General features: G+C 33.8%; 13 protein-coding genes and 1 pseudogene across 14 annotated transcripts, besides 2 other annotated features; 9 read left to right on the forward strand and 5 right to left on the reverse strand.

The window, feature by feature from the left end:
• Positions 1-401: 401 nt before the first annotated feature.
• On the forward strand, positions 402-1,029 carry TVAGG3_0726190 (uncharacterized protein; the record flags this gene model as incomplete). The annotated part of the gene is made up of 1 exon (XM_051244336.1): positions 402-1,029. A coding segment is annotated over one exon (628 nt), but the record flags the coding sequence as incomplete, so codon positions are not given.
• A 224-nt stretch (positions 1,030-1,253) lies between these two features.
• On the reverse strand, positions 1,254-1,496 carry TVAGG3_0726200 (serine threonine-protein phosphatase family; the record flags this gene model as incomplete). The annotated part of the gene is made up of 1 exon (XM_051244337.1): positions 1,254-1,496. One exon carries the CDS (start codon positions 1,494-1,496, stop codon positions 1,254-1,256), a length of 243 nt encoding a protein of 80 aa, XP_051090924.1.
• Positions 1,497-1,560: 64 nt separating this feature from the next.
• On the reverse strand, positions 1,561-1,877 carry TVAGG3_0726210 (uncharacterized protein; the record flags this gene model as incomplete). The annotated part of the gene is made up of 1 exon (XM_051244338.1): positions 1,561-1,877. A coding segment is annotated over one exon (317 nt), but the record flags the coding sequence as incomplete, so codon positions are not given.
• A 1,473-nt stretch (positions 1,878-3,350) lies between these two features.
• Positions 3,351-3,847: a mobile genetic element.
• A 1,577-nt stretch (positions 3,848-5,424) lies between these two features.
• Positions 5,425-5,952, reverse strand: TVAGG3_0726230 (protein of unknown function, DUF4107 family; the record flags this gene model as incomplete). Its single annotated transcript, XM_001299575.2, has 1 exon — positions 5,425-5,952. One exon carries the CDS (start codon positions 5,950-5,952, stop codon positions 5,425-5,427), a length of 528 nt encoding a protein of 175 aa, XP_001299576.2.
• A 228-nt stretch (positions 5,953-6,180) lies between these two features.
• Positions 6,181-17,013: part of a mobile genetic element that runs on past the window's edge.
• TVAGG3_0726250 (protein of unknown function, DUF4106 family) lies at positions 7,110-7,964 on the forward strand (the record flags this gene model as incomplete). Its single annotated transcript, XM_051244339.1, has 1 exon — positions 7,110-7,964. One exon carries the CDS (start codon positions 7,110-7,112, stop codon positions 7,962-7,964), a length of 855 nt encoding a protein of 284 aa, XP_051090926.1.
• On the forward strand, positions 8,384-8,999 carry TVAGG3_0726260 (annotated as a pseudogene). The gene has a single exon. A coding segment is annotated over exon 1 (616 nt).
• On the reverse strand, positions 9,195-9,959 carry TVAGG3_0726270 (uncharacterized protein; the record flags this gene model as incomplete). Its single annotated transcript, XM_051244340.1, has 1 exon — positions 9,195-9,959. The coding sequence occupies one exon, from the start codon at positions 9,957-9,959 to the stop codon at positions 9,195-9,197; it is 765 nt and encodes a 254-aa protein (XP_051090927.1).
• On the forward strand, positions 9,977-10,250 carry TVAGG3_0726280 (organellar and viral DNA polymerase type B; the record flags this gene model as incomplete). The annotated part of the gene is made up of 1 exon (XM_051244341.1): positions 9,977-10,250. A coding segment is annotated over one exon (274 nt), but the record flags the coding sequence as incomplete, so codon positions are not given.
• Positions 11,292-12,293, forward strand: TVAGG3_0726290 (keratin-associated protein family; the record flags this gene model as incomplete). The annotated part of the gene is made up of 1 exon (XM_051244342.1): positions 11,292-12,293. A coding segment is annotated over one exon (1,002 nt), but the record flags the coding sequence as incomplete, so codon positions are not given.
• Positions 12,925-13,977, forward strand: TVAGG3_0726300 (integrase core domain containing protein family; the record flags this gene model as incomplete). Its single annotated transcript, XM_051244343.1, has 1 exon — positions 12,925-13,977. A coding segment is annotated over one exon (1,053 nt), but the record flags the coding sequence as incomplete, so codon positions are not given.
• Positions 14,306-14,848, forward strand: TVAGG3_0726310 (uncharacterized protein; the record flags this gene model as incomplete). The annotated part of the gene is made up of 1 exon (XM_051244344.1): positions 14,306-14,848. One exon carries the CDS (start codon positions 14,306-14,308, stop codon positions 14,846-14,848), a length of 543 nt encoding a protein of 180 aa, XP_051090931.1.
• Positions 15,576-15,884, forward strand: TVAGG3_0726320 (uncharacterized protein; the record flags this gene model as incomplete). Its single annotated transcript, XM_051244345.1, has 1 exon — positions 15,576-15,884. One exon carries the CDS (start codon positions 15,576-15,578, stop codon positions 15,882-15,884), a length of 309 nt encoding a protein of 102 aa, XP_051090932.1.
• Positions 15,903-16,376, reverse strand: TVAGG3_0726330 (uncharacterized protein; the record flags this gene model as incomplete). The annotated part of the gene is made up of 1 exon (XM_051244346.1): positions 15,903-16,376. One exon carries the CDS (start codon positions 16,374-16,376, stop codon positions 15,903-15,905), a length of 474 nt encoding a protein of 157 aa, XP_051090933.1.
• TVAGG3_0726340 (organellar and viral DNA polymerase type B) lies at positions 16,466-16,903 on the forward strand (the record flags this gene model as incomplete). Its single annotated transcript, XM_051244347.1, has 1 exon — positions 16,466-16,903. The coding sequence occupies one exon, from the start codon at positions 16,466-16,468 to the stop codon at positions 16,901-16,903; it is 438 nt and encodes a 145-aa protein (XP_051090934.1).

Raw genomic sequence — 17,013 nt, forward strand, 5'->3', positions numbered from 1 at the left:
TTGTCAACATATGTTTTGTCTGCTAGTTCAGGATGAGTATGTTCTTTTGTTGCATAAGCATTGTTAGCTCTTTCTTCTTCTTTTGCTATTGCATCGTCTACATATTCTTTGTCAGCTTTGTTGTCAACATCTGTTTTCAAAAGAAGTTCATTTATAGGTTTCTCGTTTAAAGTTCCTTTTGTTGGATTATACAGACATTGTTCTTCTGTCTTGAAACAGAAACTCATCTGTCATTGGGTTTAATGTCAGTTTTAAGTTTCCTTCTTTCAATGACTCAGATATTTAGAATAGTTTGAAAAGTTTGTTGTGTTCTTATTTAGAGCTTGCATAATGAGTTGTCGGTTGTGTTGTATTTCTCTCATAGACGCTGTTTCATTTGACATTTTTATTCTAGATAAAATATGCTTTCAATAGAAAAAGAAAATTCAAGAGTTGCTACAACTAAACCATTAGATGAACTTTTTACTAATGTCGGTCAAAAGTTTGAGACAGAGACCGTAAAGCATGAAGGCTATCGTTTTGACTACCCATTAAGATGGTTAAGAGACCCATCTGTCACAAAAGCTATTGGCTTTCGTAGAATGAAGTTCATTTCAGAAGCCATACATGGTTTCCCATTTACGGTCGGTTTTGAAGTTCGATACTATAACAAAGAAAAACGTATGTATGAGAAATTTGAACAGGGAAAACTTTTACAAGTTAGTTTGCTTGTAAACTTAGAAACAACTCTTCAAGCTTTTCAAGAAAAAATAAACGATATCTATATCGAATATGCAAACCAGTATAACATTGACGAGGGAGAGTACCATCTCGATATTATTTATGACAGGAAAAATGCAACTGTTAAAATCAATAAAATAGAAGACCTTGGAGAAAACGTTTATATTTCTACAAAATATAACAACTTGGCATGGTATAGATTTATGAGGATGTTAAATCAGCCTGCAGCATATCCAGTACACCCAGACTTTTATGAAGTCGAAAACCCTAATGGAACATATGAAAATATTTTCGACCAAGATGCTATTATTGTTCATGCTTCATTTTCTGGCGCCCAAACTCTTTCTTATGCTTGGCAAATGACTTTTACGAAAAACCTACAAAGTTATACGAACCACCAAGTGGAAGTATTTCAGACTTTCAAGTATGGTTTACTACAGATGGAAGAAAAAGAATAATTCCATTATACCATGTGTTTTACTTAGAACTTAGTTTCATATACAACTACTATCGAACGGTAAAAATATAATTTTTTAATACGGTTGAGGTGTTGGATTTGGTTGCCAACTAGACTGTGGTGCAGGTTCAGGCTGTTGTATAACAGGAGCTTGTTCTTCTGGTTCAGGGTCTTTAGGTATAATACCAACAAACTGACCTACTCTTTTACCAATATTTTTGACTCCGTTCCAAATTCCTCTTCCTACGGTTTTTATTCCATTCAATATACCTCTTCCAACTCTTCTGAAGAAGTTTCCAATACTACTGAAGAAACCCATTTTACTATATGTAAAAATCTAATGTCCACCTAGTCTCTTACGTTTCCTGTTGAGTTCCATAGCATTCTTTAACTGGAGCTCATACATTCTGTTTCTCCTCTGGTAGAAAACATATTCTGGGTCAACTCCTGTGTTCGCGTCATCTGCATAAAGTTGTTTATATCCCACTTCAGGGTTTGTATAAAACTCTTTCCATCTCATATTTGCATACCATGGTGGCAAACCTAACGCAGCGTCATTTGACATGGCAGTTTGCATTTGTACATCTGTTGGCACTTGACCATAGTTTGCCATCGCAGTTTGTATTCTAACTTCATTTGGAATATTCTCTGGGTTTGGTTGTCCAGGTTGCTGTGCATTCGCTAAGTTCTGTGCGTCCATTTAATATTAGATAAAAATATCTCTTACGAGTACATATGCTGAACATTTGCAGGCATTGGTTCATCTTCATATTCTCTGTACTTTTCTGCCACGTCAAATAAATAAATGACACAATGGAAAAAACCTAAAACAAGTAGTCCTATTTCAAACCACATTTACTTACTAATAAAATTTCGTTATTGTGACACTTTCTCCGGTTTATAGGACCTCTCTCATATTCTATCTTGTCATATCTAAACTCATAGTCATGTATGTCCTCTAACCATCTCATAACGGTTTCCAAACCACTTTTATCGGATGTAAAGTAAAAGCATGGATGGTTATGTAAAACGTCTAAAGTTTCTAAAGAGTCTCTCAAAGTCCAGTCTACTTGGTATTGAAAATCCCATGTGTTATAGAACGGCGGGTCCACTATAAAGAAAACATTTTCCTTGTCTTTATATTTTTCATACAACTCTGTCCAATGACATCTCACAAACTCTATACCCTCAATATATTTTTCTATGTTCTCTTTGAAAACATTTGTATAGTTGAGATATAAAACTTTTGACATAAGTGTTTCAATGTCATGAACTCTTATAGAACCACTATATAATAGTCTAGCAGATATACTATCCCAGTCTATATATTCTGCTTTTTTCAAAACCTCTCTCACAATATTTTTCTTATCTAATGGTATACGTTCCATCTTACCTATAGGTATCTTTTCTTTTAACTCTTTCAATATATTGTTTGTGTCTGGTATATGTTTGAGACGGTCCATATAGTTGTCGAAGTCATTGCATATAATCTTTGAGTCTGGGAATATTGTATGACATAAATGGGATATATAGAAACTTCCACCGAACAAATCTACAAATGTTAGACCATTCGGTAGTTTCTTAAGCTCTCTCAATATAATATCTTTACATTTACTCTTATTTCCAAAGAACGGTAACGGAGGTTTTGTAAAATTCATTTATATATAATAATAAAAATGTTTTTTTCCTGAAAAGTGACAGAAAAGTGACAAAACATGAAAACATATATAATTTGTGAAAAGCGACACATTATATAATGTTTTCGACCCAGAAGAAGGCTTCTCAAAGTATACTTCCTTGGAACGCCTGTAACTTTTCCTGTAGCGACGATAGACCCTTACTTGTCCGGACAAAGTTATACTAAACATCTTCAGGGCTAGAGGGCACGAAGTGCCTGGAGGCCCCACTACCTTTTTTTTTTTTTTATTTAAATAATAATTTGTGTAAATATCATGATCTTCTTTCTTAATTGTATTAGTTGCATATGTCACGTTTTTAAGAACTTTTTTGAATTTTTCGGAATCTAAAGGTGGTGAAAGTAATATACATGGGTATTCTTCATTATCAATAAATTGTAACTTATGTTTACGAATAAATTTAATACCTTCTTCTGAAAGTGTTTCGTCTATTTCACCATCTAATAAATTTTGTGTTGATTCTGAGACATAATTTTTATATCTTTCTTCATGAGATTTCTGAACTTCTGATTCTGAAGCTGGGATATTCATTAAACCCTCTACTTCATTTTCATTATATTTTTCAACTTCTCTTAATTCCTTAATTTTTTCATCTATTTCATCTCTTATTTTTTTCAGTCTTTCAATTTCATTGTATTCATCATCTTTAATCCGTTCTTCATAATATTCAGGGAAAACATCAGGTTCTTCGGGTTTTTCTTCTTCAGATGTAGGATATAAGAAATTTATAACATCATCTTTATTCATTTTTCCATCATAATTTAAATCATTTAATAACTCGGCAAATTTTTTACAATTTCTTAAATAATATTTATTAACTTCATAACCCGCCTCCTCTAATATATCCTTTATTTCCTCGTTTGTGAATCCTAATTTTTTAACGTTGTTAGTTTTGACGCTCATTTCATACAAAATAAAAAAATAAAATAATAAACATAACTAAGTTTTAATTTTTCGTAAGAAGTTTATTTTTTAATAATTCAAGACACAAGCTTTATAAAATTCATCTAATTTTTTCTTACCCCGTATATAATCTTTATATAAAGCCTTTTCATTTAATCTATAAACATCACCTTCATAAATGAAAAATTCATCAGACGTGTCATCATTTTCTATTTCTTCTAATTCACTGGCTTTCTTTAAGTATTTTTTATTCCAATCATCAACAAGAGGTTTTATATTTTGTATAAATTTTTCTTTATAATCCGGCTTATATTTATATTTTTCACAAAATTGAATATAATTTTCATATAAATCTTCTGCATGCAATGATATACTCACCATTATTATGTTGTCTCCCACGAATTTTGTTCCGTTCATTTCTTACGAATTAAAAAAATAAATTATTCAAAAATGTAAGACATGAATTTTTAAAGTTTATTTTTTATTCATGAAAATAATTATTTCTAATTTCTTTTACTCTCTCGTATATACTAGATTTAAAGAATTCAGAACATTTCCCATAATCTCCTAAATGTTTTCTTATCTTATTGGTTTTCCATTCATTATATGAAACTGTATAAACTTTATCTTTATCTTTGCATCTTTCATCACTTCCAATATATTTATATTTCAATTTTGATTTATTGGTTTCATATTCATTAACGTTTAATAATTCACAGTCTTCCTTTTTAAATAAATGTTTTATGTATTCAGGATTAACAATTCTATAATATTGCTTCCCTTTAAATCTTTGAATATAAACAGGAAGACCATCCTCTAAAATTCGATAATCTATTTTATCTGGTTTTACTTGTTGGGTCATTTATGAATTAATACACATATCGTCGGTACGGAGGCACTGCGCGCCATCTTACCGAAGATATGTCAATCTGACACTTTACAAAACCACTAACGTATATTTTACATCGCAGATGCAATATTTCTAATAACCTTAAACTATTTCTGCCACGTAAAGTATTTATCACATAAACCACCTCATCTCACCTCTCTGTACGTTATATATTGTGCGCAGGTCATTGCCCATGGCAACTCCCCGCGACACAATGCACGTGCATGAAAAAATAAACGTTCTCACTAACGTTCTCACTAACGTTCTCACTAACACAAGCACTAACTTAACCTTAAATATTTACAAAGCCGCCAACCACTTCACTAACGAACTCACTAATGTAAAAATAAACGTTCTCACTATCGTTCTCACTATCGTTCTCACTAACGACTTCACTAATGTTCTCATAAATTTTCCTCAATATCTTCATCATCAGTGTTAACCCTATTGTAGTCATACTTGAAGCCATAAACTTTCTCTAACTTCTTAACGTACAATTTACATAACTTACCTTCGTCATCGTATGGTTTAATGATATAACTATTTCTATCTTTATACACAGTCAATGAAAAGTCAACTGGTCTCGGATGTATTTGAAAGAACATGTTATGCTCAGGAAGGAAGAATAAATGTTTAAATGTATGTTTGTTATACTGTGGAATTCAAATGAGTTGCTTTTGTTCTGTCATTTACATCCAAATAAAAATTTTCAGTAAAAATAAAACTAACGTTAAAAATTTCTCATAACATAAACGTTCTCATTGCTTTATAACTCTCTTCCTTGGTTTCTTTTTAGTTGCTTTCTTTACGTCTGTCTCCAACTTGACTGTCTTTCTTCTTCGGCCGTAATGATACCAGTTACTTCCACCAGTCAATGGGTCAAATGGTCTTTCGTAAGGGTTTCCATACATTCCATAGGGACCATATGGAAGAACTACTGGTGGAGAAGAAACATTTTCTTTAGTTCCATCGACTCTATTTAAATGCATTGTTTCACCTTTCATCTGGTCATTAAAGTCTTTTGCGTGTTTTGCAAACTCATCGTCCTTTCCTAAAGCATTTTCTGACTCAGTCGCAACCAAATTGGATGCTTTATTTATGAGCCCTATTTTATTTAATCTTAACTTCTTTGCAACCCAGCCTCCAATCTTCCCTTTATTTGCATCTAATGTCTTCGAAACCCTTCCTCCACTCATTTTATTTACTGCGTCATAAGCTCCAAGTGCTTTTGCTCCAAATGCTAATGCTTTTGTTCCCATTGCGCCTAAAGCTGCCCAAGCTACCATTTACACCATATTAAAATCATCTCTCTTCAATATTATCTCATAAAAGTTCTCGTTACTGGAGAAAGTCAATGAAACATAAGCGTTCTCACGGGCTTCGCCCTCACCGCTTTGCGGTCTATCTAACTTCTTTCTTATATCATCTATACGCTTCAAAATGTCTGAACAATTGCTAACATCTTCTACAACAGTTATTTCATCATGAATGACCTTCAAGAACAAGCTCATTTAATATGCTATTAAAATCATCTCAATAATGAGTCCATCCTTTCCATCTTTAGGTAGCACAACATCTTTCATTGAAGAAGGTTCGACAAGTCTTATGTTAAACTTACTGACAAAGTTTGTTATACTATAATGCTTCGGCGGCGAATACATGTAGTTTGAAAGACATAATATAGATTCGTCAGCAAATTCACTTATACTGGATTTTATAACAATGTTCTCACGAGACCAAATACCACCAATTGACAATCTTGTAAGCAATCCTGCTGAACCTTCTACTGTAAACGTTGATGGTAACATTCCACGAAGGTCATCTATTGACATCGTTGAGTCACTGTATTTAAATATTTTCTTAAAGCAATCGTCATTATCTAACCATGCAATAGCTTTGAAGTTTTCATTCGAATATACATCTGCTTCATTAAATGTAAAATCCTGACTTCTTTGCAGAGACGACTTTAAAATCTATTGAGTTTGTTTCAAAATTATATGCTATGGTAACTTCTGAAGGTAATGGATGTCCTTCCGCAGTAAGTTGTTCTCTCACTACCGTTTGAAGCTTTGTGTTAAAAACTTTCATGTCATCTCCTGTATCTAAGTTCACATACACAGCAACAGGGAAACTATCTTGCTTCTTTGTTTCATCATTATACCTCAAAACATTAAAGTTCTTCAATAATATTGTTCTTCCTGCTGGAATACTTCGAACCTGTCTGATTTCAATAGCTTTCTCACCTCCTACATACTCTACCCAGTGTCTTGGATATTCATAAGTATACTGACTTTCTTGAATTTTGGTAGGTTTCATCATAACATGTTCATAGTATATCTTTATACTCTTGTCAGTTAGACTCGGTGCTATGTTCTGAATATTTCTGACTTGCATTTTTAATGGAGATAAAATGAAGCATTTAATACATGACGTAGATGAAGACATGAATGAAACTACAGACAAACTTAACTCTTCTCTTATTCTTCCTTTCAGTAAGGACTATGAGTTCTGTTCAAATGGCGTTTATTTCTATTGTGGAAAGATGGGTTCAGGTAAGACATTTAATTTAATTCGTAATATACTCATAACAGAGCGTTTAGGAAATGACTCATATTATGACCAAATCATTATATCAGCAACTTCAGACTCTATGGACTCAACAGCGAAAACATTTATGTCAAAAGTTCAAGCCTCTGTCGTTAAAGTTCCAGACAGTGAACTCATTGAATTTCTTCAACGTTACATTCGACGTAAGAGGAAATATTATGCTATCGTTGAATTTATACAGTCAGGAATGCAAAAGACTTCTGAGGAGATGGAAAGAATTATTGACAAACACCACTTACGTCAATACTCAGGAGTTTACAATATGAAACGACTTACAAACTACATTCTGTCAAAACTTTCAAAATACCCCTTCAAAAAATATCCATCAAACACTTTGTTAGTTTGTGACGACTTCGCCGGAAAAGGTTTAGTGTCAAAGCCTGACTCACCATTAGCTAACATCATTACTAAAGTCAGACATTACCATTTAACTGTAGCAATACTTATGCAAACATGGCGCTTTCTTGCTTTAAACATAAAACATCTCATAACTGACTTCGTTATCTTTCAAGGTTTCTCACGCTATGACATTGAACTCATTTGGAAACAGTCAGGTATAACATTACCTTTTGAAGAAATTTGGGAAGCATATAAGTCTCTCATCTCTCCTCGTTCATACCTTGAGATTCATATCATGACTAATACCATTAAAGTCAAAAATATTCCATGGGAACGACCAACATTGTTTTAAAGTTTAACCTTCAATTGACTGATGGTAAACAAATTCCATGCATCTCTGTCGCCATTTCTGTTAATATTTTTGCTGTCATTCATATCATCCACTTCCCCATCCGTTAGCTTTTGAGGATATGCGTTAGAATAGCTGTTCTTAAATGAAGGCTTTTCACCTTTGAGAGCATAAACTCTATAACTTTCTGCATACTTTATGTTTGAACCTCCTGAGCCATCATTGACATAAATTTTTATAGCTTCCACCCTTTGTTCATTCCTGCTTCTTCCCTTAGCTCTTTTGTTCAGTAGTTCTACATCTTTATACACAGCACCTGTCTCAGTGAATTCAACAATATTTTCATTCGTTAGCTTTGCATTCAAACCCTTGTCGAGTATATTGTTCATTTCATACATATAAAAGGTTTTTATTCTATATGAATGAGAAGCAAATTCATCTTAGCTGGTGCCGTTAATGTTCCAATTGAACCAACATCAAATGTTGACACACGAACGACAAACAATATTGTCAAAAAACTATAGTTCAGATGTTTGAAAGAAAAGAACCAGAACTTAAGTCGGTGAATTTAAACTCAGCTTCAAGTGCAAACGCTAACGCTACATCAGATGTTAAGTTAGAGTATCCACCACTGGACCAATTCTTTCAAGAGAAGCCAAACGACAATCCTACACAAATGTTCAAACAAATCCTTCAGATAACGTAGACCATTACCTTCTTCAGTTATACCAAACAATTTTACTCAAAGACGATAAGAAGCTTTTGGTAAATCTTATAAGCAAGAACCAAATAATTCTAACAAAGGAGGACCTTGAAAATGTTATATCACGAATAACAGGGAAACAATGTGTCATTGACTATCTCGACCCTGAAATCGAATGCTGTGGTCAAACGACACCATTCATGAAAATAGGTAACATCCGCATCATTGAAACACCAGGAACTACAGGAGTTGAGTTTAAGTATAAATATTCGAATGAATATACAAAACTTTCAACAGAATATAAGCTTTGTTTGAAATATGTTTTAGTAAATTAAAGCAACTTATAGTATCTATCCAAAACTTCTTCAACAGTATCGAACTCATCTTCATAATGCAAACCTAATCTTATTGACTTGGTGCAGTTTTCACTAACACAATATTTTTCTGTTCTCTTGACTGACAAACTAACTCATTGTTTCAATCAAACAGCAACAACCAAAGTTCATGACCTAATACATAACATTCATACTTTATATTTTTAGCTCTGAGTTCTCTTGTAAGCTGTTGCATTTAATATTTTCTAAAAAGTCAACTTCAACAGTCATTCGCACTGGTGCCTTCAGTTCTACAGGCTCTCCTTGAAAGTCAACAAGTCTGAATTGCATGTCTTTCAAATTATGAGGACTAATGCGAACCCATTTACCTAAATGAGTTGCTATGACAGGAACGTTTGGAATGAACATTGAATTGACTGCATAACAGAAGGATTTATATTCTACTGAACCTTTACTATTAACTCCTGAAATACCTGTGACATTAGCTATTTTTGACTCAATGTACAAACAGTTGCCATAACATACATATGGAACAGATTTCATCTCAATCGTTTTGTCAACACTTTTCAAAGGAAATGTCATATGGTATGCACCCAGAAGCAATTGAACTCTATGACTCATTCGTGTTATCTTGAACTCCTTCGCATAACTGAACTTCAATGTTCCCTCAGAAGAGAGTTCGACATCTATGTTGTCAATAGTTTCTTCATTTATGAGAGCATTTAACACTCCAGCAATTTTATCTATTCTGTACTCGGCTCTGTTAGGAAATGTTATAACACTTCTTTTGTCATCTATTTCAATCTCTATGAAATCTGTTTCATCTGTTATGACAAAAGTTGCGATAGTATTGAAGTCATCAACTCTGAAAGCAAGCGCTTCATTCTGAAGACCTAAGTTTGTTTGTAGCTTTACTGTCCCGTATTCGTTTGAGTCTGTACTTTGCAAATAGAACAACATTTTATTCTCATTAAAATATGACTATTGCTGCATATGCGTATGAAACAAATGAAGCAAGAAGAGCACATGAACTAGTAAACGAAAACTCAACTTTAACCATTGAAGGCAATGATTTAATCATTGACGATGGAAAGACTAAAAAAGTCATTGATTTCGATACTTTTAACACTTATGACCCATTCATTACAATAAGCAAGGTTCCCATCATAAATGATGGAACGGTGCAATATATAAATTCTACAGTAGATGCCTCATTAGTGAAAGTATTAAATGTTCTCATTGAATTGTTAAAGAGCTTTCGATTTGACGACAACATTAAATGCCTAAAGAATTTAGTCATGAATGAGAAACAAATTCTCGGCGTTGCTGGTAGCAGTAATGATGTACACCTTATGACATTAGAATATTATAACGAACATAAAGATGAACTGAAAGGAGAGAAGGGTGACACCGGACCTCAAGGACCACAAGGAATACAAGGAATACAAGGACCTCAAGGCGAGAACGGTTTGGATGGTGTAGATGGAAAGGATGGAAAAACTGCTAAATCATGGATATGGAACCTTATAAATACTGGTTTAACAGCTGCTTCATATGGAGTTCTTCAATACCAAATCGGAAAGATATGGGCGGTACTTGGTGAAGAAGTTTTAAATGACATTAAAAATGCTTTGAACTTCATTTCAAATGGTTCGGATACTATTAAAACTTTATCTGGTTGGATGCAAGAAAAAGGAGTCAAATAGATACTGTAAGACGTATAGCAAACAATGCACGTACGGGATTGGATACTTTACGAGAAGCACAAAATACACTAAAGGAAGCAAATGATATTCTTGGCTCAGTATCAGACATGCATGAAGATTGGCTTAAGGTATTGACAAATCTTTAAAAAATCACAGTCAGTCTATTGCTGACTACAAGAAAAGTATAGATTTTTTATATAGTGCTATGGACGTACATGATGGAAGCATAAGGAACTTACTTAATGCTAACAATAACTTACCAGGAACTATTAAAGCATTTATAAAGTCCTTTGTAAAACCTGGTGCTCTAACATTTAGGTCTTTGAGAGCAAGAGCATTGAAGTCAAGAGATGCAGAAACTCCAACAGAACCTACAGAAGGAACTGAAACAACAGAAACTCCAGAAGAACCACCAAAACCAACAGCTAATGAAATATTGTTCGAATATTTTCCAAGGTACTCTGTTCTCATTGCATACATTCAAGAAATACTTAAGAAAGCAGACTTGACTTTAGGAGATGATGAAAGTTCTGTATATCTTTCGTTCCAGTTTCAAATAGCAGAACTTTTGAGACAGATATGCTTAATGTATGACAACATCTCTGATTTCACAAGATATGATGACGACCATGACCCCGAACACGGTGAAGAAGAAGTTTTACAAACATCCATTAAGACAGGAAAGGTTTTAACTCAAAGTCGCATTATTGACACCAAAGATGGCGAAGTGGACGTTCTTCAAGAGCTGAAGAAAAATACTTCTGAAGGAGGTGGTGGTAGGCATGAACTTGAAATAAATGAGATAGAAGAGAAATTAGCCGAAAAAGCAGATAAAAACCATGTTCATTATATAAGTTCAGACGAACAGATTATAACGGACTACCATGGATATTTAACACAGGATGAACAAATAAGCACTGAAGATGTTAATGAAAGAAGATATAAATACATTCGTGATAAAGGTTATGACATACGCTGTACTGTACAGTATGACACAGGTAAAGCACAAGAAACATTTGGTTATAACGATGAAATTTATGCCTCTAGTTTCTTTGTTAACGGTGTATTAGTTGAACCAAGATTTACTTTGAGAGTTAAGGCAAAAATAACGTTTGAAGATGCTATTAAAAGTAAAGCTGACAAAGATGAACTTGACGCAACGAACAAAGTTTTGAAATCTCATAAACACAATATCTCCGATATAAATGAACTTCAAGCTACATTAAATAGTAAAGCCGACAAGAACCATACACATAAATCCTTCACTACTGTTGCTATAGAAAGTATTGAAGGAACTGGTGGGGATACATTATATTATAAACCTCCTAACTTTCCACAAGGTTTAACATCGAATGAAAACATAACAACGACGAAAGGCATTAGCTGTAAAAATGTTTATGTCATGGATGATGAAAATAATGTTAAATTCACTGCTCAAGATTTATATGATAAGAAAGCAGATAAAACTTATGTTAACGATGAGTTAGAGAAGAAGGCGGATATGGAATGGACATCGGAGACTTTTAAAGTTAAAGCTGATACAGGATGGGTTTCAGGATGTTTAGACCTTAAAGCAGATAAAACTTATGTTAACGATGAGTTAGAGAAGAAGGCGGATATGGAATGGACATCGGAGACTTTTAAAGTTAAAGCTGATACAGGATGGGTTTCAGGATGTTTAGACCTTAAAGCAGATAAAACTTATGTAGATGAAAATTATGCAAAGAAGTCAGAAGTAAATGATGTGATTACAAGCATGAAAAATGAAATACTTCAAACATTATATCCTGTTGGTTCTATTTATACGTCAATGAATTCAACAAATCCAGCAAGTGTTTTAGGTTTTGGTACGTGGGAACAGATTGTAGACAAATTCTTATACTGTGCTAACTCTTCAAAGCAAACAGGAGGTTCGAAGAAAATTAAAGAAGCAAACCTTCCGCCGCACACTCATACAGGAACGACAAACTTTTCTGGCGACCATAGCCACTCATTAAGAGACCACCCATTATACAACTCAGAGTTTGAAGCTGGCCATGAAGTTTTATCTCCATCTTATAACAATTCAGCAAAAAAGATTTTTCGACCAACTGAACCGGGAGGAAATCATGTCCACACTTTCACAACAAATCCAACAGGCTCGGGTGCAGATTATATGCCACCATTTGTGACTATATTCGCATGGTACCGCACAGCTTAAAATCTTTAACTTTACATAAATGAGCTTGAAAGAAGTATTCGAACAACATCCATGGAGGTCATTTAAGAAGTTCAATGAAGCTGCAAAGAGTTGGGGATTTACTAACAGAGCTGAAGTGAAAAGGTTCTTTGACAAAAATGTTGTACATCAAACAAAAATAAACCCTTACGACTACTTTTTACCAATTTACTCCAATGCTCCTGACGCATACCAATTTGACACTCTCATTCAAAGCAGAAAAGGAGGACATAAACCATTCCTCATCTTCATTAATGTTAACACTCGTAAAGCATATGCATATCCAATGAAAAATAAAGGAACTCGTGAAGTGTTAAGAGTTTTACAAAAGTTTGTAGCAGAACATAGCCCAAATACTTTAACATCAGACCAAGACAGTGCATACCTCAGCAATGAAATCACAGATTTTCTCATTAAGCATAACATAACTCACTACACTACTGAAGACCATAACCATAACATACTCGGCATCATAAACCGCTTCATAAGAACGCTCAGATATTTAAACCAAGAGCGAGACTTTACCGAAGAAACAATGAAACATTTTCTCGAAGTATATAATTCCTCAACACATTCTACAACAGGACATACACCAAATTCAATGACACAACAACAAGAAGAAAAGTATATACAAAAGAAACGAAGCCAAACACAAAATATCAGAAATTCAACACAATCTACCCTCATTCCTGGTACAAAAGTTCGTGTAGTTCTTGACGACAAACCGTTGACAAAGAAACGTTTAAGGTTAAGTAGAAACTATTATATCGTAGACTCTACGCAAGGTAATGGATATCTTATAAAAGCTGCTGACGACTCTATTGCGTTTTACCCTCGTCACAAATTAGTCGAAAGTAGTAATGGCAAACTTGCTGAAACCATTGACGAAGCAAAGCGAGGAGTGGTTATTGAAATACTTGGCTACAACATAAACGATGACACTTATAAAGTAAGATATGAAGGAGGCGTTGAAGATGTTATACCATCTAAGAACTTGAGAGAGTCAAAGCCAACACATCTGGGGCCATTAGAGCGGGAGTACTGGAAAGACAAAAATAAGCCAGAAAGAATGAGAAAATTCTTCTAAACTTTTTCATTAGATGTAAATCAGACAAAAATAATGTTTAGGGTAGATGGTTAGATCTACCCTCATTTCTACCCTCATTTCTACCCTCTTGAATTTTCATGAATTTCCTTAAGATAGAAAAAATAACGCTAATTTTTTTCTAAGAAAATTTTTTATCTTGTATGTAAGAACAGTAATGTCAGTCGAAGCAAAAACGTTCACGAACAAATCTAATGGCGAAACATTCACAAAAGGCACTTATAACGGTATTGAAGTCTTACGTAGAGACAAGGATGGTTACATTAATGCAACAAAGATGTGTCAGCAGTTTAGGAAAGACTTTAGAAAGTTGTTGGAAAATAAGTCCTGGGAAGAGTATTATAAGGCGTTTTGTGAAGAATATAGCAACCGCCGGAATACAGACGGTTGGTTTTTATACAAAATTCATGCAGGAATTCCTGATGAAATCAAACAGGTTAGAGGAACGTATGTAGACCCAAGACTTATAAACTATATAGCAATGTGGGCTTCTCCAAAATATTGCATAGCAGTTGGAAAAATTATGGACTCCATAGACAAGAAAGTTCATGAGAAGTTAGATGAAGAAGAACTTGAAGATACAGTAGAGAATGCAAAACATTTGTTTGAAGAAGAAGTTAGGAAAATGCATGAAAAACAATTAGAACATGAACGTGAGATGTGTTATGGTTATAGAGATTCTCCATACGAACTAGACCAATGGGAACAAGAAGATTTAAAGAGAGAATTTAGAGAATATGAACTCGCTAAGATAGCATTAGAAGCTGCAGAAAAGAAGTTAAAAGTTTGGGGTCGTTTTGTACAAAAATATTGTGAGTAAATGAACCATTTATTTTGTCATAAACGACCAAAAATAATGTTTAGGGTAGAAATGAGGGTAGAAATGAGGGTAGAAATGAGGGTAGATCTAACCTTCTACCCTAAACATTATTTTTGCTGAAAAATGACCAAATTTCATGAATTTCATTAGTTAGAAAAATAACGCTAATTTTTTCTAAGAAAATTTTTTATCTTGTATGTAAGAACAGCAATGACAACATTAGAGAACACAACAACTGCTATCGTTCATGAAGCCATAAATGAAGAATACGAGTACATACAGTATAACAAACAGTTACGTCTCATTCGTTCAGTCAAAGATGACATGTACCAAATGCAAAGTATAATGAATGCTCTTCGTTCTACAAAGCAAGCATATCATTGGTTTGAAAACCAACAGACAAAAGAACTTTTAGAAGAATTCCTCATATGATTGCTTCCCTCGGAAAACCGGGGAAGAGATTCCGTATGAAAATCGCAAGAATTTGGCTCCTGGTTTGAAAGGATATTATGTTCATAGACTTTTAGTAAATGCTGTAGCAATGTGGGCTTGGCCCCGTTATGCTTGTTATATTTTCATGATGTTAGATGAACTATATAAAGCAGAACGTGGAGAGATGGAAAAGAAACTTCAAGCAAAAGATGAAGTCATTGAATCCAAAGACAAAAGCATACAGAAAAGAATACCGCGTTCAGTACCAAAAGGAAAGGAAAAGAGTTATAAGTATATGATATATACTGAAGAGTTGGAGAAAGAAGAAGATAAAGATATGGTTATGTTACATTTAGTCAGAAGAAACAACAAGAGCTTTTATGACTTAGCTAAGATATATAAATCTGACAGAAACTGGTTCTATCGTGAAAACTTACCGATTTCAATGACACCGAATGAGCAAATAAAGGAAATTGTCAAAAATACTCTTCCTCAAACACACTATGACATCAAAGGTTGCACAATACTTACATTCAAAGAAGACTTAACATTACTGAAGGAAAAAATAACAGAATATTTCGATATCTTCAAAGAGGAAGAATGAACAAAAATATATTTTTGCTTAAATAGCTTCAGGGTCTATTTCTTCAACCATTTCACTTCCTTCGTCAATGTCAATAGAAGCTTCTTCAACCTTTGGTAAGAATTTCTGTATGACATCTTTGTTCGTTATTGTCTTCAGAGATGAAGGATAATATTTCACAGATGTTTCACCCTTCTTATATTCTTTCTGTTCGGAAAGATTCATAGCAATACTGAAGAAGTCAACGTTAGAGTTCTTTATAACAGTATAATGAGTATCTTTGACATTCACGAAGAAACTCTTTTGTTTCAAAACTACTGCTAACTCTTGTGAAGTATAACGTTTGCGGTCAATGACGATAGCTAATGGTCTGACATACTGACCGAACTTAGATTCTTTCACAAACTTCTTGTTAAAGATAACATTAACGTTTGCAGCATTATTGAACTCATTCTTGATGGCAGTAGCGAGAGCATTGTATGAAAAGAACTTGCAATCTTGCATGTGTTTCATTATAATAAAAAGTTCGAAATATTTTAAAACTAGCCTTAAAAAATCTAAGCTAATTTTTTTCTAAGAAATTTTTTTATTTCCTACTAAAGATGTATCGGAAGTTGTCTAAGTTAGAACACTCGGAAATAAAACAACTTCTTACAGAAGCTAACATAGATGTTGCAAAGCATTACGCGACAAACAAAAAAGCACTCGCTGACATCCTCAATGACTATAATGGTGCAATAAGTTATGATAGAATTCATGAGTTCATAAAGCCGCAACGCGGCGAGGACGAAGTCCATGCAAGAGCATTTCCTTTAAATGACGTTGCTATTGACTTATATCATAGACGTTCAGTACCTCATGAAGTAAGAAGAGAAATGTTTGACATAACAAATGCAAACGTTGGTGAAACAAGAAGAAGAGACGACACACTGAAACAACAGAGAAGAGAGATGTTTAAGAGCGCTATAGAACAAGTTCGCAAAGCTAACGATGTCCTTCGTTCCATTGACGACAAACCAAAAGAAGGTGAGAGATGTTAAAGAAAGATGAAGAGAATAGGAAGAGGAATGTTAAGACAGGCAATAGACTCATTGACTTTAACATCGAAGCTTTAGATGAACCAAACAGAGACTACTTACACAAACATTTC

The sequence above is a fragment of the Trichomonas vaginalis genome, chromosome III, assembly GCF_026262505.1.
Source record: "Trichomonas vaginalis G3 chromosome III, whole genome shotgun sequence".
Taxonomy (NCBI): domain Eukaryota; phylum Parabasalia; order Trichomonadida; family Trichomonadidae; genus Trichomonas; species Trichomonas vaginalis.